This window comes from Hetaerina americana, unplaced genomic scaffold (assembly GCF_022747635.1).
Source record: "Hetaerina americana unplaced genomic scaffold, ioHetAmer1.1.p SCAF_8, whole genome shotgun sequence".
Lineage (NCBI taxonomy): Eukaryota > Metazoa > Arthropoda > Insecta > Odonata > Calopterygidae > Hetaerina > Hetaerina americana.
The window spans coordinates 21,002,068-21,029,868 of NW_027287427.1; the positions used below are offsets into that span (position 1 = coordinate 21,002,068).

The 27,801-nt window shown below is 35.9% G+C and overlaps 1 protein-coding gene across 2 annotated transcripts; it reads left to right on the forward strand.

Annotated features, from left to right (window-relative positions):
• Window positions 1–27,728, forward strand: CysRS (cysteine--tRNA ligase, cytoplasmic). 2 transcript variants are annotated; one of them, XM_071596758.1, is made up of 13 exons: window positions 1–222; window positions 322–551; window positions 1,214–1,409; window positions 3,863–4,009; window positions 4,119–4,259; window positions 6,802–7,012; window positions 9,164–9,405; window positions 13,466–13,699; window positions 16,141–16,282; window positions 17,265–17,479; window positions 20,300–20,462; window positions 23,893–24,104; window positions 26,908–27,728. In XM_071596758.1, the coding sequence occupies exons 2-13, from the start codon at window positions 373–375 to the stop codon at window positions 27,052–27,054; spliced, it is 2,229 nt and encodes a 742-aa protein (XP_071452859.1). In that variant the 5' UTR covers window positions 1–222; window positions 322–372; the 3' UTR covers window positions 27,055–27,728. The 2 variants fall into 2 exon arrangements, with proteins under 2 accessions (XP_071452859.1, XP_071452860.1); XM_071596759.1 differs by having other exon boundaries at window positions 1–186.
• Window positions 27,729–27,801: the final 73 nt, after the last annotated feature.

The following is a 27,801-nucleotide window of genomic DNA, read 5'->3' on the forward strand; positions in this document are numbered from 1 at the left end:
AGTGAGAGTGGGCGATCCATAAATTTTGTTAGAATTTTGCCATTAGAAATAAATATGAATGGATCAATGAAAAAAGATATACGGTAGCTTTGGTACTCGTAATATCATTCTTCCAGTTCCTACATGCCGCTATCGAATAGTTTTAAATTCTACGGAATTGCATCATTGAAATTTGGTAAGCCGGGAGTAAGTACCAATTTCATTTTGTCGACATTTATCAAGGTAATACTCTTCAAAAACATACATCCCCAATGCTGGTAACAAACCGTTGAAGTGACATAATTTTCATTATGTATAGTACATTTATTGGTGATTCCATAGGTCTACTAAAGATCACACTGCTTTGAAACATCTGGTCCAAGTGAAAAAATAATGGCAAAACGAGCACAGCCCAAGTGGGTATCGCCCAAGGAGTCTTCCAGAACTACTTTAAAATTGTACAATAGTCTTACTCGACAAAAAGAAGAGTTCATTCCAAAAAATGGAATGCAAGTTAGGTGGTACAGCTGCGGACCAACAGTTTATGATGCCTCTCACATGGGTCATGCAAGGTAAATTCATTTTAGATGATTATGTCGTTCCTTCTGTTGAGGTATCAAACGTTGATGGCAATAATTGGTAATACTAGTGGGATGTATTCTTGGATGTGCAAATAAGCATATATGCATGCCAATCGTCGTATTTATCTAGTAGAAACCATTCTCTCTGGTTTAAACCTATCATTTCTGTGATCTCGTAGTTTGATTTTCATGTTTAATAGATTGTAAATGTTGTTTAAGGATTTGATGGTTTGGTATTTAAGATGAATGTATAATGCCCTTTGTGCTCTTATTTCACTGTTTGCACTTGTTAACTTTTAGGGGTTAGACGTCACAAACTGTTAGGTCGCATTATTTTCTAATACTCTTTCATTTGGCATTTCATTCCCTGTGACAGAAGTAGTACCTTGTGTATTTGAAGGAGTGAATACTGATTATTTCATTTAAAAGTATTTGTTAAAAAGATCTCTCAACTTGTATCCTGATTACCTAATTACACTTCAGAAAATAAACTTGAATGTTTTCAATATAATATAATGCTGGAAACACACAACATCTTAAATGAGTGCTTTACATTTTGCATGTTATTAATGAAACTTGATTTGATGAAATTCCTATGGCCACCTGTTTCTATTTCTACAAGTTTTAATACATTTATTGAATCGATTTCCCAGGTCTTACATTTCATTTGATATTCTGCGGAGAGTGCTGTCAGATTACTTTGGGTATGATGTAATGTATGTAATGAATGTAACTGACATTGATGATAAAATCATAAAAAGAGCCAGACAAAACCACTTGTATTCAGAATACTTGCGAAAGGACCATAGCCTGGATAGAATAATTGAAGATGCTAATAAAGTCATGAAGGTAAGTAGCTCTAATTATTTGTCTCAATTTCTATCCAGGGAAATTTGGTAAAAGCTGATATGTAAATTTTGCTCATGCAGGCTTTTTGGAACAGAGCATGAATTATGTCATTTTGGTGCTTAGGTACTGCGTGTGTACAAAGAATAATGTGATTGAAAAGTATAATAATATCCAGGAAAGGGATTGGAGTATTGGAATGAATTTCCAGAAATATTTCCCAAATCATTTTCTGTAATTCCATTTCCCTTAGCTCATATGGAAATTATTTTTCTATTACTTTTATCTTAGTATATCTGAATTTCTCGTTTTCTGTTCGTGTTAAACGTGGCTAATTATATGCAGTATGGAAATCAAAAGGGCTATCATTAAATAAATGGTTTGATATTTGACCAAAACACAACAGTGCTCATAGTTAATATTTTAAATAAAAATTTAAGCCAATTCATCTAGTACACCCTTGTGATTGTTACTTCTAAAATGGGCAAAGATGGGAGAAGAATGTGTATTAAATTTGTCATCTAGCAATAATGATAAGAGTTTTCCTTTTGGAAGAAAACTGCAGTATTCTCCTACTATACCTGAAAAAAATTTGCACATAATTAAAGAATCAATGAAATACCTATCTAATTCTGCATCCAAATTGGTTGTATATTCTCCGATACCCGTAAGCTAAACATTTGTGATTTTCTACACTTTTTTATTGATCTTTTTTTACTGATTGATTTTTTACTGAGATCAATCTTAGAAAATCATTTTTAAGGTACAGGGTCTGTACAATAAATATCGTGACTGGTTCGCTCTAGCCTCAATGGAGCGGTAGATGGGGTTCGACCAGTCGGCTCTGTAGAAGGGTTCCCCATCATTCAGGTGCACTTTAGTTCAGTCGCCTGTGGGCATGCTTTGAGGCAGGAGGTGGATTTTTGTGACATGTGATTGTTTGTGGTGTCGTCGCACCAGCATGGAGCGCACCGTATAGCAATGCTATGCTGTGAAGTTTTGCGTTAAATTCGGGAAATGTGCGTCGGAGACCCTTGAACTCATTAAACAGGCTTATGGGGATGATGCCTTAAGCTGCACAAGAGTTTTTGAGTGGCACAAAATGTTAAAGGAAGGCCAGGAGCTCGTCAAACACGAGCACCGCGTCGGACGCCCAATGACCTAAAGGCTCTAAACATTATTCCAGAAACAGACTTCAAGCGGGCTTTTTCGAGTGGCAGATGCACCAAACTAAGTGTATCGATGCAGGAGGAATGTATATTGAAGATTATTAAGTAATTGTAAGGATAACTGCAATGAAATTTGAATTTTGGAACCAGTCCCGATACTTATTGTACGGACCCTGTATAACCGCATCTCCTCCTACAAATATTCACCACAATGAAAGCATGAGCCCAAACGATTTTTTACTACAAAATCATAATTGACAAGTTATGGAACAGTGAGAAAAATAATAAAGCCATCCACCACTGTGAGTATCCAAAAATTGGCCTGTTCCAGGGGACCAACTTGATTGAAAATATTGTAAAGTAAACCTAAAAATACCATTGATTTTCTGTACTTTGGTCTAGAGGTGCATTTAGTTGTTTGTGCATTAATATATGAATATTAAGTCATCTTATACAGTAAGTAAGTAATAATTTATGTAATATTTACTGCATTGTTAATTAATTGATGGTGATTAAAAACATCATGACTTTTATGGCCAATAAAGTAAAACTTACTCACCCATGTATTGCCAACAACTCATCAAACTCCCTGATCATCTAAGCGCAGCAAAACTAGCATAAAACTTTCTCAGTGCCATTTTCTCCTATACTTAAAGCTATTGGCTGACTGACCATGGTAGCTGTCTCTCTCTTTCCAACTTATATGGGAAACTTGGCATAGTACAATGAGAAGAATTACCCTCTTAAGTTAGTGGCTATGCAAGCTATGCATTTGTTTACTGATAATGATGTGTCACATTTTCACATAATTTTGAAGTTTCAGTAAAAACAAATGTCTTTTGACAGCTTTCTGTATAAGACAATTAGGAATGCATCGTAAATAATAAACTAATTATTTATTTTCTTCTCTGTTTTTTGCAAATTGAATTCGCATTCCAGGTTGGTTCATGCCATGGTAGAAGAAAGGATGAAGGTGATTCATGATCCTAAAATGTGTATATATAATTTCCTCTGAATGAATGTTGTACATACTTTTTGGCATTCAAAACATTATTGTATTTAACATAAATTTATATTGGAAAAATTGTTTTGAGTAACGAGTATTTTACTTAATGAGTAAGATCCCGGAATGAATTATGCTTGTTATGTGAGTTTCCACTCAATTCTCCTCTATAGACTTGAATCTGGACCTCTCTAAAAAAATAATGAATTATTCGAATGCTGAATAAACCTTAATGTCAATTAAATTTTAAGGCAACATTGTAACGCCTAATTTTTTTTTGGTAGTTGTTTATGGAGAAACTTGGCACCACCACTGATCCAGACAAGAAAACTATGTTATCTAACATGTTGTCTAAAGTTTCCGAAGCAATATCAAAGTTAATGAATGCTGTGACTGAAAATGAAAGGGCAAAAGTGAGAGATGCCAAAAAGGTATTTGTGTAATATGATTGTTCCTGAAAATAATGACACCTGTCATTTATCATTTTTATTGTAGGCTTTGTTGTCATTGAATGAAATATTTGGCTGCATCTAATTCCAGGGATTTATGGAGGAATCAAAAGACTTGTTTTCAGAGTGGCTGGATCACATGTATGGATCAACAGTTGAAGATAATTCCATATTTTCCAAGCTCCCACGATATTGGGAATCAGAATTTCATAAAGACATGGAGTCCCTCAATGTAAGTATAATGTTTCACAGTAATCATCAATGCAATTGTCACTACTGTTTGTACATGAAGTAGATCTCAGGACAGAACAGAAAATATGATATTTTGATACAGATTTCATGGAAAAATCATAAATCAACTCTTGCATGGCTAATGTACATAAATTTTCATCCCTAACAATGTGTTGTAATTTTTTGAAGGACAAGGAAGTATATGTGGATGAACTATCATAAATGAATGAAATAGGGGTGTCCATGTATTTATACAATAACTTTTTTTGTATTTACTGATGTATTTTTCATTTGCGCTGAACTTTTGCTGCTATGGGTCTTATGAATTGTTCCTCTTTCATGTTGTATCCTCTGCAATTGAAGTCGCAATGTAATGTTTTCAATTCCAGATTTTGTAGCCCATTCTGTAGCATAAATAAATGTATTTTAATAATCAGTCCTTGTTTTGAGGTAATGTTGATATCTACTAGTCTAAAATTCTCTATAGGAAGTTACTTGCCTCTTACTATGATGTGAATAGTGGTTGGATAGATTCCTAAATGCCTCCAGACCTACCTGACTCCTTTTTGAGTCTCCCGTAGCCAGTGTCCCAGTTTTGAGGCTTTAGAGACTCCCTTCACCCTCTTCCAACTGCTACTTTCCAAATGGAGTGAGTTGCCAAGAAGTCATATGGCCTTTGCTTTTCTTTGTGGAGCTGTTTCTCAAGATTTTGCAGAGGCATTCCTCAAGGTTTTCTGTCTCAACATGTCTGACAAGGGCAGAAGCTCTTGGGACCATACCCGATTCAAAACCAGGGGAAAATTAATTTTGCAGCTTTTCTAGAAAATAGGTAGGGATAAAGAATATACAAGCAAAACCAAAGCTTGTGGCTTTGGTGTACACCTGGGAGTTGAGGGAAGTTGGCAGAAGGGGAAGGAAGGAAGGGATCATGGGAAGTTATCGGCAGGTGACCTACCAAGGTACCAATCAGAGAAACCTTAGCTGGAACACATGCTCATTGACATCTTGAATCAGGGTCCTGAAACCTCATAGTTGGTCGTAGAGGATTCATTATCATGAAAGGGATCTGCACACACGAAACACTCTTCTCTCCATTTGGAGACATGCTATACCATTATTTTTATTTGTAATTTTTCATGGTGATCATTAACTGTATTATTAGCTTCCTTTTAAAAAATTAACTTTTTAAGAAGAAAATCATTTCTTTCTTTTTTGTTTTCCTTCAATGTTTCTGTCAAAGAAAAAAGTAGTTATTTGAGCTAATAACCTTCGATAACTTGAAAAAATAAATGGATGATAGATTAGAGACCTATTGGAAAATCATACAAATCATGAGGTATTTTGTAGCAAAAATGTGATATGGAATATCAGAAGAGGCAACAAAATGTAAGATATAATATGAGGTGCAGCAGCATAACTTGCTGATTTGAAGGGTCAATAAAACAGAAAATATTATAGCTATCATTTTATTTATTTTTTATCATTATTCTACAACATTGAAAATTTCAGTATAAACTATTTTTTTTTAATTGTATCTGGCACACCCCACTGTTGTAAAAATGATTTACCCGAATTCTGAAGTTTCTGTCGCCTCTTTCCAGCATAGCAATGGGTATGTTGGCTATTGCTTGGCAAGTGCTGTCCTTCATTTGAGCAAGGGTCCTTGGACAATCGGTGTATATGATAGGTTTGAGATACCCTCATATAATAATTCATGTGGCGTTAAATCGAGTAAGTGCACCAGCCGCTGAAGATCGCCACTGAAAGAGATCAGGTGTCCAGGGAAGTGTTCCCACAAAACCATCTTTGTGGTTCATGCTGTTCTCCCCTTATCTTCAGAGATCGCGAAAAATATGGTGACTAGCATACTGGCTTCCCACCCAGGTTTCCAATCCTGGAAATGGCAGATCATTTTCAGTGGTATCCGGATGCCTACTTGAGATGCTCTCTGGAAAGCATTTTGAATATGCTGTTCGTTGGATGGGACGTTAAACTGCACACCCCTTGGCACCTTTGATTAAGAGTAGGCAAATGCCTACCCTTAATCAAAGGTAGGTGGTTTTCTCTAAACTCTTCCTCCTTTCTCATCTACCCTAAAGGCACAAATGGCATCAGCTGTCAGTAAACTCCCCTAAAACTACTTATAATACTAGTACCCCTTATCTTCTTTACTCACTTCCATTTTCCTTGAATGTGTTTACCTATGTAACCATTATATTGCCAGCCAGGAACATGACCTTGGGCAGCAATATTGAAGTACCATTGTGTGGTCAAGCAAGCATTAGAAAAGGATACCTCTATGGCAAATGCATGCTTATGCTTTTTCCAATGCATTCTCTGTACTAACATCGAAGAAAGAGCAACTTCCTGACCCATAGAATCAAATTAAACATCAGAACTCTCTGTAGGCCAAACTTTGCTTCCTGGTGTCTGATTCAAATCCGCTAATTATGCTTCCTTACCCTGTAATGTAATGCAAAGTATTATAAGTTTTATTTTGCTACTATTGTGTGCAATTAAGGGCTTCTTATGTTCAATTTCAGGTTCTTCCTCCTAGTGTACTCACAAGGGTGAGTGAATATGTTCCTGAGATAGTAAAATATACAGAAAGAATTATTGAAAATGGCCTGGCTTATGTTTCAAATGGCTCTGTGTACTTTGATGTTCTCAAGTTTGATCAGAAGAGTAATCACTTTTATGCCAAACTTGTCCCAGAAGCATATGGAGATTCTAAATCTTTGGAAGAAGGTGAAGGTAAGTTAAAAATGTAATGGTATCATTAACTATGACCAACAATGTCAGTTTGTAATAAATTTGGAAAAATTCACTCAAAGAAAACTTTGTTTAAGAATGAACTGGAAACAAAATTAAGATTATTGAAAAGTAAACACTCCCTTGTGAATAAAAATGAGCTCATTAGGAATACAGTCATGTACCAAAGCCAAAGCAAATCATTTATCATAGGATGGAGCAATAGATTCTAATGTTCTACTCTTCATATCATGTGCATTGGGAAAATGTCAAAAGTTATGTTGGTGTTGATATGATAGTGGATATAAATGGGCACAACATTCAGGAATTATCAGTGTAAAAGTAACATAATAAGTATCATCACCAGTGATTGCTGTAGTATTTAAGGAAAAGGAAATCTTTGATTTAAGTTTCATCATTGTCATTCATAGTGTCATTAACAGCTTCACATTACTGGAAGTGTTATCATACCAGTCCAAAAGCTGCTTCACCATTTCCTTGCATCAGGCTATTGCAAACCTTTTTCGCACAGACTCTTCATTTATTATCCACTAGTTTTCCTTGCCTTTCAACTGATTTTTGATCTTTTGTGACATTTTTGTCCTCCCTTGTTTGTTGGATTTTTGTACGATCATCTCTCTTCTATTCAGTTTAATGCTATGTTAGTGATCAATGATGTTTGTTTTGCAGATTTATACTTGACATATAGATTACAATGTTCAGTTCTTCATATCATGCCATTTTTCTTCAATTAATGTAAGGTTGTTTTAATTTTACAATTATTTCTCCATTACTAGTTGAAAAGCCATGTTGGGAACAGTTTCCATCATTATTTCTGCCAATAGCTCTTCCTAGGCGTCTTTATTTTTTTGTATTTAAGATTGAACATCATTGATACGTCATAAATTTTGGTAACTGTATTTTCAGTTTTTAATTTTGAATTGTAATATTTCCATTATATTCAAGACTTGGTGTTGATATACATTTATGAATAATAAACATAATTTAGTGGAAAACTGCAAACATGTTTCTCATCATCTATTCGTCTATTTCTAGAAAAAATTGGTTTTTGGCACATTTATGAAAAGAATTTTCTTTATCTTTGAAATAGGTGACTAACAGATCATTAAAATAAGAAAAAAACATGTATTTACTTTAAGGTTTTACTTTTATAATATTTCCCTCATTTCTATGCTGATTTTGCTTAGGGCACCGAAGTGATTGTGATTTAACGTTTATATTTCCAAATAAAAATGTAGTTTTGTAGGTATGTGTACCTCTACCACATTCATGAAAATATTGTATCCATGAGTGAATTTTGTTTTCCTTAGATTAATGACATCTTAAATGTTTTATTTGTCTACAATGGTACCTACTTCACACTGTTAGTATCGGGGTTGCCAAATGTCCAGCAATTTGCAAGACTATCCTGAATACAAGTGATTCTACCTGCAAATAAGTTATGAAGCAACTTTTACATTTAATAGACTACTACTTACCTGAGATTGAGTCAGCTGAGATGGTCAAAGATATCTGTGTAGCAAAATCAATAAAATAATGTGTATTCAAGGTAAAGGCCCTTGAAAATTATACGTAGTTTCCATAAGGGTACCCGCATAGTTTTATCTACCCTGTTTGTGGTGGAGGTACATCGCAATGAGTCAAGTTATGTTAAAGTAAGGAGCAGAATACCATCGAAGAACATCCTCCAATGACATATTTAATTTGGACCCTCAGCTTGCAAAGCCAGTGTAGCCTAGCCATGAAGCTGATCTGCTTCCCCCATCTTTCACTTTTATCTCACAAGACCCATTTGAAATCTTTCAACTCTATTTGCGATTGTTTTTAATGTGGTGGTGAGACCTGCTAAACATTCTGTGAAGCAGATATTATTCCCCTGGAAAAAATTCAAAGAGAATTTCTTCGTAGCTGGATATCGAACACACATGTCAGTTGTATTGATGAGCATTTTACTTTAAGTACTGCTACTTTATGAAAATCATCTATTGTTTTTATCTATTTTAATTACTTGGGACCAACACTCTCAAGTCACACCCCACTGTGGTATCCTATAAAGTTTTTTTTTATAGATGCACATGTGTAGGTGAAGAGTTCTTTTTTGCTAGCATCGCACTATTTTTTTCCCTTTGCCAGGTGATCTCTCCATCTCAGTTGATCAGCTGAGTGAGAAGAGGTCTCCAAATGACTTTGCCCTCTGGAAGGCCTCAAAGGCTGGAGAGCCATCATGGGAGTCACCCTGGGGTATGGGCAGGCCCGGCTGGCACATTGAGTGCTCCGTCATGGCCTCGGCCATCTGTGGAGACACGCTGGACATTCACACTGGTGGCGTGGATCTCAAATTCCCTCACCATGACAATGAGCTTGCTCAAGCTGAGGTATTTGAAATTAATGCTGTTACTGGTAATTCCATAATTAATTGCATCTCATTGATAACAATCGAGTCCTTGTGTTACTAGTGTGAAAGATGCCCAAGAGAAGCCCGACTGGGTTTGACCTTATTATCCATTCTTGGACATCATTCTTAATCTTCCATTTCCTGTTTGAGCACATTCTCAATGCTAAATAAATTATGATTTATTCTAGTAGATAAATAGTGAAGAGAACAATATTGATAATGTTTCATATCTTTTGATAAATTTGCCATAAATACTGTTATTCCTGGCCCATGAGATGCACTTTTTTTACGATAGAATTTGCTCTAAAATCTGCCTACATCTTATCACCTAGGGGTATACAGGTATAATTTCAACCTATGAGATGCTAGCCAATTCACAAATAAAAACTTGACAATTTTTCCTGTATCAGGCATAGATGACTGAGGGGTGTCCCCCTCAACAGCACAGGTGACAACGGACAACCCTTGAGGGGTGTCCATAACCACCTGTGCTGTTTGAATGAAATTGAGTGGGGAATTCGTGAAATTAGTTAGGTTAATGAGTTTTGCTGAGTGGATTGGAATGTCTGTACAATTGGTATGGGCAGAGGACAAATGTAAATATAACAAAGGTTGTGTGATTTTTGAGCAAGAGAAATACTAAGTCAAGTATTAAAATTGTAGTTCATGAACCAGAGTACAACTTTTATGTATCGCAGAATTATTTGGACCAAAATCGTCAAAGTAGTAGGGACAAAAGGTAAAGAATTGCAGTTGGCAACAAAGCTTTCACGCAGAGAAAGGACATGATGACTGGGGCATAGGATGAGTATGGATATTAAGAAAAGAGTTATTAAAACTTTGATATGGGGTGTCGTTTTGTACAGCATGGAAACACGGCCGTTGAAGCAAAGTGATGGGCATAGATTGGAAGCTTTTGAAATATGTGTGGAGAAGGATGGAAAAGGTGAAGTGGACCGAAAACAAACAAGGAAGTTTTAGGATGGCAGGGGGGGAGAAGGATTTGTGGGAGAAATCAAAAAGTTATCGCGAAGATGGATGCAGAACGTTTTGATGGGAATTTTGAAGACTGGAATAGAGGGGAGAATATTATAAAAACAAGAAAGGGGAAGGAATAGGATAAGCATGTTGTATGGAATGAAGGGTGGACAGAAATATGAGCTATGAAAGAGGGACTTACTGTAGTACCTCATTTCAGGTTGTTTTTGGTTCTGAGAAATTGTATAGGCTGTGTTCAACCAAAACCTACCTTAACTGTTAGAATACCAGGAAGGAATCTTCATATGCACAGGTCATCAATCAAAGGATTTGTGTCTAGTAGCTCTGAAAAGTTTCCGACCCAACAATAAACGAGACAATTTTTCTTCACATTTATTTGTATTTCTCAACATATCTCCTTTTAAGTCACTACACTTTTCCAGCAATGCTCTTTTTTAAACCTTCCAGCTAGTAGTTGATGTCTTTTCCCACAATATAAGCTTTTACATCTGCGATATCTTGTCAATGGGGGCCAGATCTGGTGAATAAAAATAATGCAAAACGTAAAATTTAGCCATGGCGTCTTAGCAGGTATGTTTTCCTGATGGAAAGCGTTTCTTTTCCATCATAAAAATTTTCCAAATGCTATTACCATCACTTTGTCTTCAACTTTGGTAAGTGTTTCTCCATTGTCTCCAACTTTGGTAAGTGTTTCTCCATTGTCTCCTGAATTGTATTTTGGTTTGCTCTGCATCCATTGAAATGGTGTCCCACAGTTCTGCGAGATGTCCCACTTTTATTCACTGCTACTGTTCAATGCATATTTGGAGGGAATGATTAAAGAGGCATGGGAAGACCTGGCGGTAGGAATTAAAGTCGGTGGGGAATTTGTAAAATCAGTTAGGTTTGCTGATGACCAAGCTTTAGTTTGTCAGTCAGCCAAGGGGTTGCAAGCATTGCTGAGTGAATTTGAAATTCAGTGCGACAGTATGGGATGAAAATCAATATTAATAAAACAAAGCATATGCGATTTTCTACAAAGAAAAAGGCTAAGCTAAACATTAAAATAGGAGGGCAAAAACTAGAGCAGGTAGAACAGTTTACGTATCTCGGTAGTGTTTTGGACCAACATGGTCAAAGTAGTAGGGACGTAAGGAGAACAATTGCGCTAGGCAAAGAGGTTTTTACAAGGAGGAGGGAGTTGATGACAGGGACGTTGAGGAAGGATATTAAGGAAAGACTCGTAAAAACTTTGATATGGAGCGTAGCTATGTATGGCGTGGAATCGTGGCCATTGAAGCAGGAGGATAGACATAGACTGGAGGCTTTTGAAATGTGGGTGTGGAGAAGAATGGAGAAGGTGAAATGGACCGAGAAGAAAACAAATGAGGAAGTACTTTGTATGGTGGGCGAAGGGAGGGGTTTGTTGGGAGAAACCCTATGGAGGCAGGAAAAATGGATGAAGGGCTTATTGACTGGCAGGATGCTGAAAACTGTAATAGAGGGGAGAATGTTAGGTAAAAGAGGAAAGGGCAGGAACAGTATAGGGAAGTTGGATGGGATGAAGGAAGTACTCAGAGATGAAGAGGGACTTTGTGTAGAGTAGGTTGCTAGATTTTGTTTTGTTAGGAATTATAAAATATTTATTTTGTAGTGTTGTCCATCCAAAAACCTGCCTTAACCGATAGATTACCTTATAATAATACATACAAATTAACACATCACATTAATCAAATTATTGTATAAATTGTTTTTATCTTTCCTTAGAAGTATTTGCCCTGTTAGGAAAGGGCTCTAATAGTTTTGCAGGTAAGGTGTTCCAATCAGAAATTATTTTATTAAGAAAAGAAAATTTTTTTTATTCGTTTTTTGTGCCCGGCATTTTACCTTGGATTTATGATCATTTCTCCCTATAAAATTTGGATTTCCTGCCTCTTTCATTCGTTCTGCCCAAGCTTTCTCTCCTTTCAGAATGTGGAACATTCCATTAAGTCTGCTTATTTTTCTTCTACTTTGTAAAGGTTCCCAACCCAGCGTTTTTAACATTTCAGTCACATTCTCCATCCTCCTTTTGATGGGAGAACAAAATATTTATTAGGTAGTTATGTCCATCAAAAACCTACCTAAACTATTAGATTACCTAAAAAAACCTGAAAAGAGCAGACTAATGTGTAAGATTATAATGCACCTGCTTTTTATCCTTTTAAGGAAATTCATAAAATGGGAAAACTAGGATTGGTGTGTATGGAAACTGAGAAATGTCAAAAAAGAAATAAGTGCCTCAAAAAAGTTTTTATGCAGATATTTCCATGATAAGGATCTAAAAGGTCATGATAACTTTCAGTACATATAATTACTTTTCTTTACCAAAGTGAAGTATCAATTTAACTTTAGGATAATGCTCCATAAATTGGTTGGACATTTTTTTTTGTTAAAGGTGAAGATGCTTGTTACAATCCTAATTGACTTAGTGGATGAATGGTGCAAATCAAATTGGCCTTTTTCTAGTTATAAACATTCCTAGTTACTCACAGACAAACTTCAACAGATTCCTTACTATGTTTGCACAAGAATGTTAGAGGTTGAGAATGGTATCCTAATTGACCCTGGGGTTTCATATCCAAAACAAGATTGATGACTATTGTTTTCTTTTGCAAAGATCTTTCAGTTAGAAGAGGATGTGGTAGTCCAGTGAGTAGAGTAGTGGGCTACTGAGTGGGGTGCCTGAGTTCAATTCTGGATGAAGCCTCTGGGTACCTTAAACTTCATTTAAGCTGTGTGATATTTTGGGTTTCAGATTTTCTTAAGAAGCCACAGGAAAAGTAACTGGCCCCCTTACTCTGTATGAATTCGGATCAAGCCGATGTTGGGCTTAGAATTAGTGTGACCTCTTCCCTCACCTTCAAAACCAATCTTCAGGTTGATTACTGTGGTATTTGGTTGGAAATTAGTGTGAAATTCAACCATTAAATAGATTTTTGCTTAAATATATTTTAATGAGGTACAGGGTAATAAATCTATTGCCTGTATATGAATTTAACTGACCTATACCTGTGTTTCAGGCTTATTATGACTGTGAGCAGTGGGTGCAATACTTTTTGCATTCAGGCCACCTGACAATTGCAGGTTGCAAAATGTCCAAGTCACTCAAGAACTTTGTGACAATCAAGGAAGCATTGAAGAAGAACACAGCAAGGCAACTTAGACTCGCTTTCCTCCTCCATTCTTGGAAAGATACCTTGGACTACAGCCAAAATACCATGGATATGGCTGTCCAGTATGAGAAATCGTTAAATGTAAGAAATTTTTGCTTCGTATTACATTAGATCAAAGTGTGAAAGATGATATTCTGCAGGAGATTTTATTTATGGGGATGTCCATAGATATATCATACCTCTTATTAGAGGGTAGGGTTATGCAAAAGTTGTACCAGAAATACTGTGGAAAGAATTGAAATTTTGCGTGATTACTGTGTAAGAAATCAAAACATCATTAGGTTACTTCAGGGTTATTAATGAATGTGAAATTGGATAAAGGTTATGGCGTTTTAAAGACGTAAAATAAGAGGAAGAACTACTCATCATCAGCATATGACTATTCTTAATAAATGATACCGGAAGGTTTATAATTCAGCATTCCCCACAACAGGTAAGGGATTGCAATTTAAGAATACTTTAGGTGCTGCTTAAGTAGGGATTTACTGCAAAAAAAATCCACAACTACTGTGATTAAGACTCAGGTTATTGGGTTTGGTGAAACAATGACACCTTCAGGAAAAATTAGGGGAGAGGGGGGTTTGAAATTTGTTACAGCTTGTGACATAGAGGTAAAGGGAATTCCAAAAATTTCAGAACAATTATAATAATTATAAAATTGGTTATCTGTAATTTGTATTTTTTTCTAGCTACTTTTGTCTGATTTAATTTAACTTGGATTTGTTGGGTATTTTTGATTAGGTATTTATATCCCCAAGTCACTCTTAGTGATAGATAATGTTAAGCATTATACCTACAGTAAAAACCTGTTACAAAGGGTATTAGATTGAAAAATTGGCATTTTGTCTTAAAACATGTTGAAGAATAAGTTTAAGCGAGAAATGTGAGGAAATCAATAACATTTTTGCCTTTAATAAGATTTTACCTGAGCCACATTACTCGTTTCACATTCATACCATGCATTTTTGGAATATTGACTTATCCTTAACGTTAATTTGTTTACCAATTTATAATAATTATAAAAATACAATGAAAATTTCTTTATATCTGGCATTGTTTGGAAAGTTTGTACAAAAGGTTGTCAATAAATAGTGACTTGCTCCTCTTAGTAGAGTTTGAAAGGGAGGGTCAGAGAAAGATAGGTTAGTAAGGTGGGTTTTGACAACCCAATTTTAAATTTTGTGCGGACTTGTTTATTTATTTATTGATTTAATTGGGCAAGGTTAAGACTTAGAGTCCCTTCTTCCACCTAACCCTTAGACATTAATATGAAGACAACTAAATGCAAACAAGCCCAAGATGGAGGAAAACCCACTAGGTGGGAATCGAACCCGCGACCTCTGGGTTGGCAGGCGAGGACGTTACCCCATCACCAGGCCTCGCCGGCCCTGGTGGCGGTGGGGTAACGTCCTTTCATAGGAGCCAATAGAAACATAAATTGCCAATGCAGGCAGCAGTGTCACAGGAGTTACCCTGCTCTCAATTTTCACTGCAGTTGCAACAAAAAGCAAAACTATGCTTTTTATCAATCACTTGTCCATCTCTGATCAAAATACTTAAAGAATTGGCTGTTACCTTGTTTCCTCGGTGCAATGCCATATCCATGAATAAAGCATATCTTGGTAATGCATGCAGTTGCAGCAATACAATTCATAATCAGATGAACAAGCATATATTTTAAGTTTTTGGCTTGTATGTAACTTTGTTGATCCCTCAATTTTGCCATTAAGCTTGTCCTGAGAGATTGGAGGATTATTTACTGCTCTTCTCAAGAGTGAGTAAGTTGGTGAGGTAGCTCTCAGAACAAAAAGGCAGAGCAGCTCTCTTTTTTTCCACTGTTACATCATCCAGTGATAGTTGGATTATTTAAATATAGTTACCATAGTTAGTATTAAGAATTACCTCTTTTATGTTGATAGTTTGGGCAGTCTCACAGTCATTATTTGTTATCATCTTTTGTTGTGAATGCTGAGTCAGTTTTTGTCTTAGTTTAAATTACAATAAATACAATAGTAAATAGCTTCATTCCCACGATCAGTTCATTCCAGGATGACTTAAAGTGAATTTTCCCTGAGTTCTTTTGTAGTTTGAGTTTATGTCGCGGAGTTTGTCTGTTAGGGAAGAGAAAAGTGGATAGCTGCACAGTCAATCACTATCCAGTTTATGATAGATTGATTGAGGTTTTTGTTTGGGCGAAATTTAGACCTAATGGTACTTACTTCCATTTAACTCATAGTCGTTTCCTCCTGAATGTAAGATATATAGTTCCCATGTGAAGGTGCATCTCTTATCAAGCATAAAAGAGGTTTGCAGATTAGGTGGATGCATTGCTCCAAATTTTTAAAGTAGCTGTAAGAAAATGTTTCCTCCGGGGCCGCTGTTATGTGATCTCATTTGAATCCCAATGAACCCCAGATTTAACTCGTGTTGTTAATTTTCCATTGAACTGGCTTTGGGAAGAAGTTACTCCTTCCACATCTGCTAATGGTCTCTATGTCATGCATGTCTTTTGCATTCTACAGGAATTTTTCTTAACAGTCAAGGACCTCACAAGAAACTTGAGTACTTCTCAGCCAGAAGCTTTGGAAAAATGGCACGAACAAGAATTGGGATTGAACACAAAATTTCATGAAACTGTATTTGCAGTGCATGTGGCTCTATGTGGTAAGTTAAGGAAAAGGTTAAGTTGTAATGGGTCAAATACTTCAGTCTGTAACCCATGTGTACTTATTATTAGAGAAATAACTTCAAAAATGAATAAAATGTGATCATTAAAGTCATTGAATCATATAAGATTGGCTTGATAGGCGAAGGTGAGGCTGATGCCATAGCGAGCCTTAGGGTTTATAAAATTTACCTATGAAATGTGAAGTGATCAGTTAATTCCTGTGTAATCGGGAAGATCAGTAGTATTAGGGAACTAAAAAATCATTTTAGGGCCAATATGAGGGGCAGTCAATAGTAAAACGAATCCGCCATAACACAGTCCACATAGAAGGTGGCATCACTATTGTTAAGTATCGATACTGCCTTCGCTTTAGTAGGAAAACTGCATAGTAACAACTCACAGTCCATAATGGTCATTTGGACCTACGGTAATAAATCATTCCACTGTAATGTTGTAGTAGGTGTTCGGTTTTAATTTGACTGCCCCTAGCACAATTAATAATAATGGCTGGGTTTAATATTGGCAGTTTCCCATATTGGTGATTATGGAGGGGCTTAGGCAATGAGTTTAATTTCATATTTATGCAAAATTTCTGTAGTACTTTGGAATATTGTTTCATGACAGTGATAATGCACACTGGCTTCTTAAGCAGAACATATTTAAAATAATAAATAAATAAAAATATCAGGAAATGCAGTCTTTGGTTGCTCATCATTGAGTCACATCACTTCTCTCAATGTTTTTTTCTCCAATTGAATTGATTTTATACAGCTTTTTGTTATTAACCCATATAATGCAGAGCTTTGAATTATAATATGCTGTCAATGCACTCCTACTTAGCAGCCCTATGCATTGGTAATTAATGGAGTCTGCATCATCCATTGTTGATTGGTTCGGCTCTTGACTGGGGCATAAAAGTTTTGTGTTATTTTTGTTGTCTAGTTAGGGTATTGTTTTCATGTGTCTGTTCTTTTGCAGATAATGTAGATACAAGGACTACCCTGGATGCTGTGAGGGACTTGATTTCAGCATGCAATGTATACTTGAGGGAAAAGCAGAAGGACTCAAAAGAACCAAATTTGCTATTGCTCCAGGACATTGCCAAGTATGTGACAAACCTGTTTAAAATATTTGGAGTAGCTCCAACAGACAATACAGTTGGCTTCCCTATATCCACCAATAAGACAGAAAATGTAAGTAATGCTTGAGAGAAATACTACCTTGATCAAAAATTTCCCGGAATTTATTCAGAAAATTAAAAATACAAGTTTATTCATCTAAATCTATATTGTCCCCTTCAAAGTAATCCCCATCGACTGCAACACACTTATGCCAGCGCTTGATCCAATCCTCGAAACATTTTTTATATTCGGTTTTCGGTATGTCCATCAGTGCTTCCTGCGATTTTTCCATTACTTCCTCTCGGCTGCTAAAACGCGTTCCCCGTAATGGTTTTTTAACTCGATTGAACAGAAAGAAGTCACAGGGAGCCAAATCAGGTGAATTCGGTGGCTGTTGGATGGTATTTGTTGCATTTTTCGTCAAAAAATTACGAATAATGATAGCACTGTGCGACGGTGCGTTATCATGGTGCAAAATCCACGAGTTTTCTGCCCACATTTCTGGTCTCTTTCGGCGAATTGCTTCACGCAAACGTCTCATAACGCCCAAATAATACTCTTTGTTTACTGTCTGGCCTTCTGGCAAAAATTCATGATGCACTACACCGTTGTAATCCATGAAAACCGTCAGCATTGCCTTCTTTTTTGACTGAAAACGACGTGGTTTTTTTGGTCTCGGCTCATTTGGTGAACGCCATTCACTTGCCTGATGTCTGGATTGCGTGTCGTACTCATAAACCCACGTCTCGTCTCCAGTAATGATCCTTTTGATGAATGTGGGATCGGATTCAGCCTCGCAAATCATGTCTTTTGCGACGTCAACACGGTCTCTTTTTTGCATGAAATTGAGGTCTTTTGGCATGCTACACGACGGAAACCCAAATCATTAACCACAATGTCTTGGGCGGATCCATAGGCAATGTTCAAGTCCTCCGCTATTTCTCTGATGGTTAATTTGCGGTTATTGACCAACATTTCTTTTACTTTATCAATTTTTTCACCGACTTTCGATGTCGATGGTCTGCCACTGCGTTCATCATCTTCGATTGACTCACGACCACTTCTGAACCGCTCGTGCCACTGGTAAACGACCGTTTTTTTTAGAGAATCGTTGCCGAAACACTTTTCCAACATTTCCAACATCCGTGCGCCACTAAATCCGTTTTTTACGCAAAATTTAATACAAGTTCGTTGTTGCAAATTTAAATCCATTTCTGAAATTGTAAAAAATCGCCAACACACACAGAGATAGATGTACTCTTGGCTACGTAACTTTTGCAAATGTCAAGTTATGACACTAAGATTTAAAGGGAATATCAACAACAGATGTACCAATTTAACAAAAAAAACAGAACTCAAATCGGAACGATGGGAGCGCCACACGGTGGTTATTCCGGGAACTTTTTGATCAAGGTAGTATGGTGAGGGATTGTCCCCAGGCAAAAAATGTTAATAAAGAGCATACCTAATGAAAGGGGGAGAAAATGATAGTATTAAATGAAAGTAAAAGTGCACAGTACAAATATTAATATGTGGTATAATATGCAGATTAACTGGTCATAATTATTTTATGCTCTTACTTCATTATTTTTATTATTATTACCTTCTTCTGTTAGGCATTGTACTTCATATTAAAATCTTTATGGATGTGAGACTCGATATTTGAGGCAAGGGGCTGAGTATAGGTTGTGGGTTTTAAGATGTAAAGTTTTGCCAGTACTTCTAAAGCTGGAGAAGTTTATTACAGCTTGAGGGGAGCTGTAATAAACTTTGAAGGTTGCCATATGCCAGTATATTATTACTTTTCCCTATTAATTACTTTTATGGCATTAGCCTACAAACTTAATTGTCATGCCTCTTAAATTTATGAAAAAACAATGGGAAAATTCCTGATTTTGTTTTGGAAGTGTCCTGGAATTTTGTTCTAAGTTTTTTGAGAATTCCTTGGGCTGGGAGGTGAGTTAGTTTAACAAACGCTAAGCAATTAAAGTAATTCAAAATGTATAAGGGATGTTTTATCCATGTCAATGCCACTCATTCATGTTGCTGTTTCATCATTTCATTACCATTTGTGCACTTTTGTCTGCTAGCATTGAGCTTATCTACTGATGGGTGGGCATCTTGTATGGTGTTTCATTGGTGGACATTTCACTTCACTGTTGCATATATCAGGGTGAACTAATGAATGAGGCCATTCTTGTAGCAGGGAAGAAAGGGCTTGGTTTCGATCAAAAAGTTAAAATAATTCAGGCATGCCATGTGGAGAATGCCAATTAAACTGTAAATAACTGTCACAATCAATTGTTGTCAATGTGTCCATTTAAATAGGACCAAATGAAAGACCCCAGAAAAATAAAACCTATTTTCATGCTGAAGTTCCAAATGCAGGTCATACTTTTTTCCCATCTGCTTCTGGCCATTCCTTTCTTGGAGCAGGCAGGAAAAAAGGAAAATGTTGCTTGTTTCAAATTCTAATGTCCATTACTCAGTAACTGATCATAAAGTAGATCAATCACCATGTTGTTTAATCTTTATTTTGAACTTGGTAAGTTTGGAATTGCTCTGGTTGGATTGTGTGGCATTTCTTAAATCTGGGTATATCTTTCTCCTTTATTAGTAGAATCTCTTGTTGTCTACTTTCTTATTTTCAATCAGTGGTTAACATTACGGTTTTGCTAACTGATTCCCTTAATGGTTGGCATCCTAGAATCACTTACAAATGCCCATTATGATGGATAAAAGTTTAATATTTAGATATATATAAACTTGATTTTAGATTTAGATTGATCCTGCTTTATTAATATTGTAAGATCTTGTACACACAATAGTAGAGGATCTTCTGAATTCTGGGTTAGTATTAAAATTATCTTAAAACGGTTATACATTTTGCAGGTCGAAGAATTGGTCCTGCCATATTTGACCATATTGGCCGATTTCCGGCAAAGTGTTCGTCAGCAAGCTCGGTCTGTAAAGGCGACTGCTATTTTAGAGGAATGTGACAAGCTTCGAGATGAAACGCTCCCAAATTTAGGAGTTCGGCTTGAAGATCATGAAGGTCAGAATTTGTGTGGTTTCATTGTTTCATTGACTGCTTGAATGATTTAGTTGTACCTTTTCTTGAAGTGGGGGGGGGGGGAGGGTGATAGAAATAATGATTTTTTAGTAAAAAATTATGAGTTTTTATTTTTATATTTCAACTGCAAATTTTCAATTTCAGATCCTCATAACTTTAATACGAGGTCTGTTCAAAAAGTATTGTGAATTTTGAATTTTTGCGGGTTATTTATATGTTTGATTTTAGATTTTTTTGTGACGTTATGTTGGTACCTAATGTCTCTCAGTTATGCCGAAAAGTGCGGCCATTTTGAATGTTCAGTTAATTGTTGACAGCTGTTTTTCTTGGACGTGATTTGGCTTGTCTTCAATTTTTGCCTGTTCCCGAAAATGGATTAAAGAATATGTATCAAATTTTGTGTGAAAAACAAAATTAAGTGCACGGCCGCATTCCAAATGTTGACTGTGGCATATGGAGAAACTACCTTGGACCGAAGCAACATTTACCGGTGGTACAAAATGTTCTCAGAGGGCCGAGAAGATGTGAATGACGAAGGGCATGCCAGACGCCTGAGCACGTCAGCAACAGATGAAAACGTTGATGAAGTAAAGAAAATAGTGTTGGCCAATCGTCAAATCATCGTTAGAGACGTTGCTGAGGACCCAAACATATCAATTGGCTCGTGCCATTCGGTTTTTATCAATGATTTGGGCATGACAAAGGTTGCCGCGAAATTCGTACTAAAATTGCTCAATTTTGACCAAAAACAGCAACACATTAACATTGCTAATTAGGTGGCCGCAACGACCCAAATTAGCTCCTTCCAAATGTCATAACTGGTGACGAATCATGGGTTTGTGGTTATGACTTGGAAACTAAAGTTCAATCATCCCAATGGAAGGTGCAGCACGAGCCAAGACAAAAATGAGCACACCAACCTCAGTCGAATGTAAAAGTTTTGCTTGCAGTTTTCTTCGATTGCAGGGGTGTGGTGCATCATGAGTTTTCGCCTTGGGGTAGAACAGTAAATTAGGGATATTACCTGCAAGTTATGTGCAGTTTGCGCGAAGCAATCCACCACAAACGCCCGGATTTATGGAAGAACAAAAATTGACTTTTGCGCCATGACACCCCTGCTCACACATCGTTTCTTGTGGGTGAATTTTTGGCCAAAAACAAGAAACTAATGATGTTGCAGCCACCGCATTCCCCAGATCTGGCCCCCAGTGACTTTTTCTTGTTCCCAAAACTGAAGAGGCCCATGAAAGGACGACGCTACGCTACAGTTGATGAGTTAAAGACTGCATCGAAAGAGGAACTGAACAAGTTGACAAAAAATGATTTTTTGAAGTGCTTTGAGGATTGGCAAAAATGTTGGCGCAAGTGTATAATATCTAATGGGGATTACTTTAAAGGGGACAAAGTAGATACTCATGAATAAATGAATAATTTTTGAAGAAACACAAAAGTTCTGATACTTTTTGGACAGACCTCATATATATTTGAATCGTCAATAATATATTTATTTATAAAAAAATTAATTTATTTGACTTAATTGACCTGCAAACCCAGTCTCTTATTTGTCTGCATGAACTTATCAGTCTAATCAAAGTTTGTTGATAGTAATTGATTGGTTGGCAACCTGCTATTTCTCTTCTTTACTATTTCACTAAACACATTATAATTTGTTTAACAATTGCTGAAGATTCATTTTTGAGTAAATGTAAGGATTCAACTTAGTGGGGAATTTTGGAAATGGAGCACTTGTTGTGAGAAAAGCACATTTAAGTTAGTACAGAAGTGTTTTGGATGCCCTTCCGCAATTAAAATTAGTTTTGAAATGGATAAATATAGAATAAAATGCAAAAATATTTGATCATTTGAATGGGTCTTTGATAAATATTTGGCATTAGTTGAGTTTCTTCCAAAAATCCAGGAGATAGGAACAAATGACATGAGTGAGATAAATATGATTGAAAAAAATAAGAGGATTAAGAATCCACATGAAGAGAAAAAGTTGGGAAAATTTAAGTTAACTTCTCTATCTCTCAAGAACAAAATGAGGTACAAAATTGAAATACATTCTTGTATATTAAAAAAAAACTTTTACTTAAGTTTCAAGACATCAAATGCCAAAAAGGAAGTGGTCACATCAGTCTACTGTTGTACACATATAAGTGATGTAATAGCTTTAGGTAAGCTCTAAAAGTCTCGGCTGAAATCAAAACATGAAGGGGATTATGTTTTGTAACAAAAAATTTGCAACCTTACATTGGGGTTGGCAATGCAAGAAAAAGAAAGTGCATTCGAAGGTGTGGTAATTTATGTGTTCCTGAAATGTCTGAGAACTTGAAAAAAAGCTAAAATCAATGGTATAGATATAAATAACACTTAAAAATCATGGAAATGACAGCAAGCTTTAGGCTGGCAATTCAAATCATTTGATTTACAAAATAAGTGATTTCAATCAAAATGATTTAAATTAGTCAATCCTGTCCTAAAGTAATATCATGGTCACAAATTTAAAAAAAGTGAATTAATTGCTTATAGTACATGTAGGGTGCCTTAAAATAAAATTGGTCATTCTTCTTGACATAAAAGTGTGTAAATTGCCTTCAAGTATACTGACTATTTAAGTACAATGTAGGGAAGTAACAAACTAAATGAAAGTTTAACCTAGAGTCGAACATAAAAGGGCATATTTTTAAATAAGAGATGCGGCAGATATTTACCTACATTTTTATGAGGTGTTAAATGAAAGCTAATGCAATTTATCATAATTTAGTTAATTTGTCCTTCCCAATCCCCAAAAATAAAACAAGCAATCATATCACAAGGACACTAAAAATTTAAAAAAACACTAAATCAAAAAGTAGGGAAGTAAATTGTTAACCTGAGACCCATTTACAGTGCTGGAAGTCAATTTACTAGTCCTTACACATGTCATCCACTACCTAACAAAAAATATAAATGTTCCAGGTTATTATGAAATGTAAGAATGTTATTTGAAAAATACATGGTGTACAAGTAACTATTTTAAGATAGTTTCTAAATTGACTTGTGAAGCTAAATTAGACCATGAGTAAATTAGCCATTAAAAATGGCCTTACACCAATGTACTATAATGCATATTCATTTAATGGCCATCCCACCCAAAAGATGTGATATTAAAGGCTTTTTATTGTGCATTTCTGTTTCTATAAAAGTTGCCGGCCCTGGTGGCAGCGGGGTAACACCCTTGCATGTCTATCCAGAGGTCATGGGTTCAAGTCCTGCCTTGGTGGGTTTTCCTCACCTAGGGTATGGGTGTTTGTGATTGTCTTTAATGTAATGTATAAGGGTTGGGTGGAAAAAGGGACTATGAAGTCTCAATCTCACCCCAATAAAGTCTTAAAATAAATTTCATTGAAATAATTTATTTTGACAACAGGTCGTGGAGCAGTTGTGAAATTGGTGGACAGAGAGACGTTAATGAGGGAGCGAGAGGCAAAGAAAGCAGCAGAAGATGAGAAATTGGCAGAGAAAGAGAGGAAGAAGGCAGAACAGGCTTTGTTGCAAGCACAAAAGGATGCACAAAGGAAAATTCCTCCATCAGAAATGTTTCTCTCTCAAAAGGAATCCTATTCAAAATTTGATGAGAAGGTTGGAGATGCAAAAATTTGATATTTTTCTTTTCTTTAGTAAGATTTTAAGAGTTTCTTTAGTAAGAAAGATACTATGGAGTTATTTGTTGTTAAGTGTTCATTACTCCTCTCTTTTCATTTAACTCAGAACAGTCGCCATTTTAATGTCTTTATATATGTATAATTATTTGTAAAAATCTGTAGTAATCCCCTTTGGACAATCATGTTAGCCATACTACACTCATGCAGTTCATTCATGGGTATGGATATAGGTGAAAGTAGTTGGCCCTCAATAAATCAAGTCCATGAAAGATGCTATAGCACCTTGGTTGCTCTGCTTATGATAAAGAATGGTAGTCATGCCATGAATATTTTCAGGTGGATAGTTTTACAGGCTGTATCTTGCATGTAGATTTGCATTGCTGGTGATTTGCTAAGGAGATGTGCATTGGAAAGAATTACTTTAAAGCTGGTGATTGTGTGATTAATGAGCATGATGAAGAGGCAATAGTTTGTCTGAGACGTCACATGACTCTTACTTATTGCCCATTAGTACACATATTTTGAACAGAAATTGTTTCTTTTACCTAGCTATTCAGCTGTGAGAAAGAGGAATGACCTCAGTCAAGTAGGCAACACATCAAACACATGCATATTTGGACATGCCCAGCTAAGAGGAGAGGTACCAAGCTAGTGCTGGTGAGGATAACAGACTATAAAATATCCCATTTGATGTCCATACTTTGAATTACCTCAAACAGAAAAAAGCTTCTGCCATATGTGCATGGCCAGGAACATTCAGGGAGATCATAATGACTGGGAAAACTGGGTATTTTGTGGAAAGAGATTGTTTCCAAGGAGTGTAAAAACATTATTGAAAGTGGAGGAAATAAAATATGCATGGAACAACACCAGGAATTCGAAAGATGGTGTAGTGGTAATTGATCTTGATGGTAACAATGCATTTTTTTCACATTATTCCCACCTCATCTTATTTTGCCTCATGCTTCCCTTTTCTTAGGCAATTTGGTTGGGGAAATATAAGAATGCACAGGTTTTCTCCTCTTGGCGTTTCCTCCGTATTTTTTTCATTTTATTTTCTTCTTTTTGCCTTTCTCCTCACTACCCCCATTAAAAGTGTTGGAGCATGAGTTAAGAGTATTTTACCTTTTCTAGTGGTGTATGGAAACTCGAACATGGAAGTAAAAATGAAGGCCTTCTTTCCATATGTGCTGAACATAAGCCCCAAAGTCATCTTAATATTATGAAAAAAATCGATTTTTGAAGGTTTTTGACTGAAGCATTCCAGGCATGTATGAGCAACCTTAAATGTTTCATATTGTATTTTTACAAAAACATTGTGGGAAATATGGGTCGTGGTAGTCCAGTGGGTAGAGCATTGGACTGCTGACCAGAGGGTCCCGGGTTCGATTCCCCAAGGCACTCTGGGCACCTGCAGCTCCACCCAAGCTATGTGACTTTTCGGGTACCAGGTCTTCCTATGAAACCATATCCGCCACAGGGAAAGGAACTAGCCCCCCTACCCTGATGTGTGAATTTTCACACACCGTATAGGGCTTAGTACTGGGTGATCTCTACCATCACCTACTAAACCGACCTTCGGGTTGATTACTGTATTTATGGTTTTATTGTGGGAAATAGTGGTAATTATAAGGATATAAGTATGTTTTTTAAAACAATTTCCATTCTATCATTGTAATATCCCTAACCTGTGGGAGTCTGGGAATTATACCTGCAATTCATTTTCCGTAATATTGCAATGAACCACCCCAATGCACAACACTTCATCTAAACTCCAAGATCACTATCTCCAGAGAGATTAATTTTTGTCTGAATCAATTCAAAAGCAGAAGGGCTTATGGTGAAAGCTCGACAGTTTCCGAATGCCCTACGAGCTTAATTTGGCAGTCATTATATTCTTTGAAACCTCATCTTAGGGCACTCTAGCATAAGAATTACTTTTCTTTGCTCTTTCCTGGCACTGGAATTACACTTGTGCATAACCTTCACTAGTAATTGGTTTTGCATGGCAATCAATTGTTATATAATCAACTATAAACATTCCATTCCCTTTCAGATGACTCACAATTTTTGATGTTAGTCAAATTATTGGAGAACAAGCTTACATTTATTTTATCATAATTCAAACAGTTGTGAATTGAAATCCATCATCAAATTGTTAGCAGCCATCCATTTAATTTACCAACAATATTAAATAGAACCTGGGAATTGCAGTAAAAGAATACGCAATTTTAACAAAATAAAATTGATAGAAACTTATTTTGAATTTGATGATTAATGCAGGCAAATGTTCTTTATAATACAATGCCTGGCTCTGCAAAATTGAAAACATATTTCCGAAAGTTGAATTTAAGACAATGGCTGATTTGTTCCGTCAGGAATAGTGACAAAAAAATTGGCTTTTATTCCATAAAATAGAGTATTTTCCAATCACCTTGGTTTTTCCAGCAAACCAACAGTCAGTTTTTTCTCTTTCTCCAAATTCTTACTCAAGATAATTCCAATGTGGGATATTCTTCCATGCTGTCATTTCTGTCCACATTAATGCTTGTTTGATTGATTGATCCATGGGGCTGAAATTGTAATTTATATCAAATTAGCATAAGAGTTTCTCAATTTGGTAATTTGCAGTTTCATCGATTTGGAATCATTTATTTCCAAATCTTTTATTCAAAGCTTTTTTAAGCCAGCTCCAGGTTATAATCTGTTAAACATTTTAATTGGTTTCTGTTATATTTAATTAATCATATTGTTCATTACTGATTTTTGTCTTGTTTCAGGGGATTCCCACTCATGATGCTCAGGGGAACGAGTTAAGCAAAGGTCAAATAAAGAAATTACAGAAATTACACCAAGCGCAAGAAAAGAAATATGCAGAATATTTATCTTCCCTGAAAGAAAATACTTCTCAGAGAAATAATCAGTGATGCTGGTATGGATTAATCAGGAAGAATTTCTCATCAGTTGCTGTCATTTAAATGAAAGCAAACGGTTTTCAGAATAGTTAATTCTGATACCTAATGATGTTTGCAAATTAATGTAGTCAGTTGAAAGGGCTGGTCCCCAGAGAAATTTTCATGGCTGCTCCATCTACTATATATCTGGGAGAAGAAACACACCAGTTTCAAGGAATTTGAAGCAGAAGTGTGCAGAAAATTAGGAATGGTGTATATTCGATGTTTTCATGCTCAACTTTGTGGGAGTCCATTATCACTGAAGTAAAATAAACCAATCCATTTTCCACCAAATTTTGTATTCGGTGCTTACCGAATAAATAATTTGGTGGAAAATAAATTTTTTTTTTACTTCAGGGGAATGTTGTAGGTGTGTGTCTTATCAAGTGAGCATTTATGAAATCGAAAAGACAAGCATGGTTTTTTACTAACACTTCCCATAAATCCTCCATTTTCATGTGTCCTACTTTGGGAACACGTTCAATAATGGATGACATTACAGAAAGTATTCATGAACTCAAGAAAAATTTATGAAAAATTTTTATACAATTTTTTACAGGCATTCAATATTCGTGTTTGGTGATGTTTTTTTGACCAATATTTGCATCAATGTTTTACTACATCAATTATGTTACAATGGCAAAATTACTGATAAGAAAAATAATGAATTATTTATTACCTTTTGTGAGTTTTGATATATCTATTTAAAAAACTTGGTGC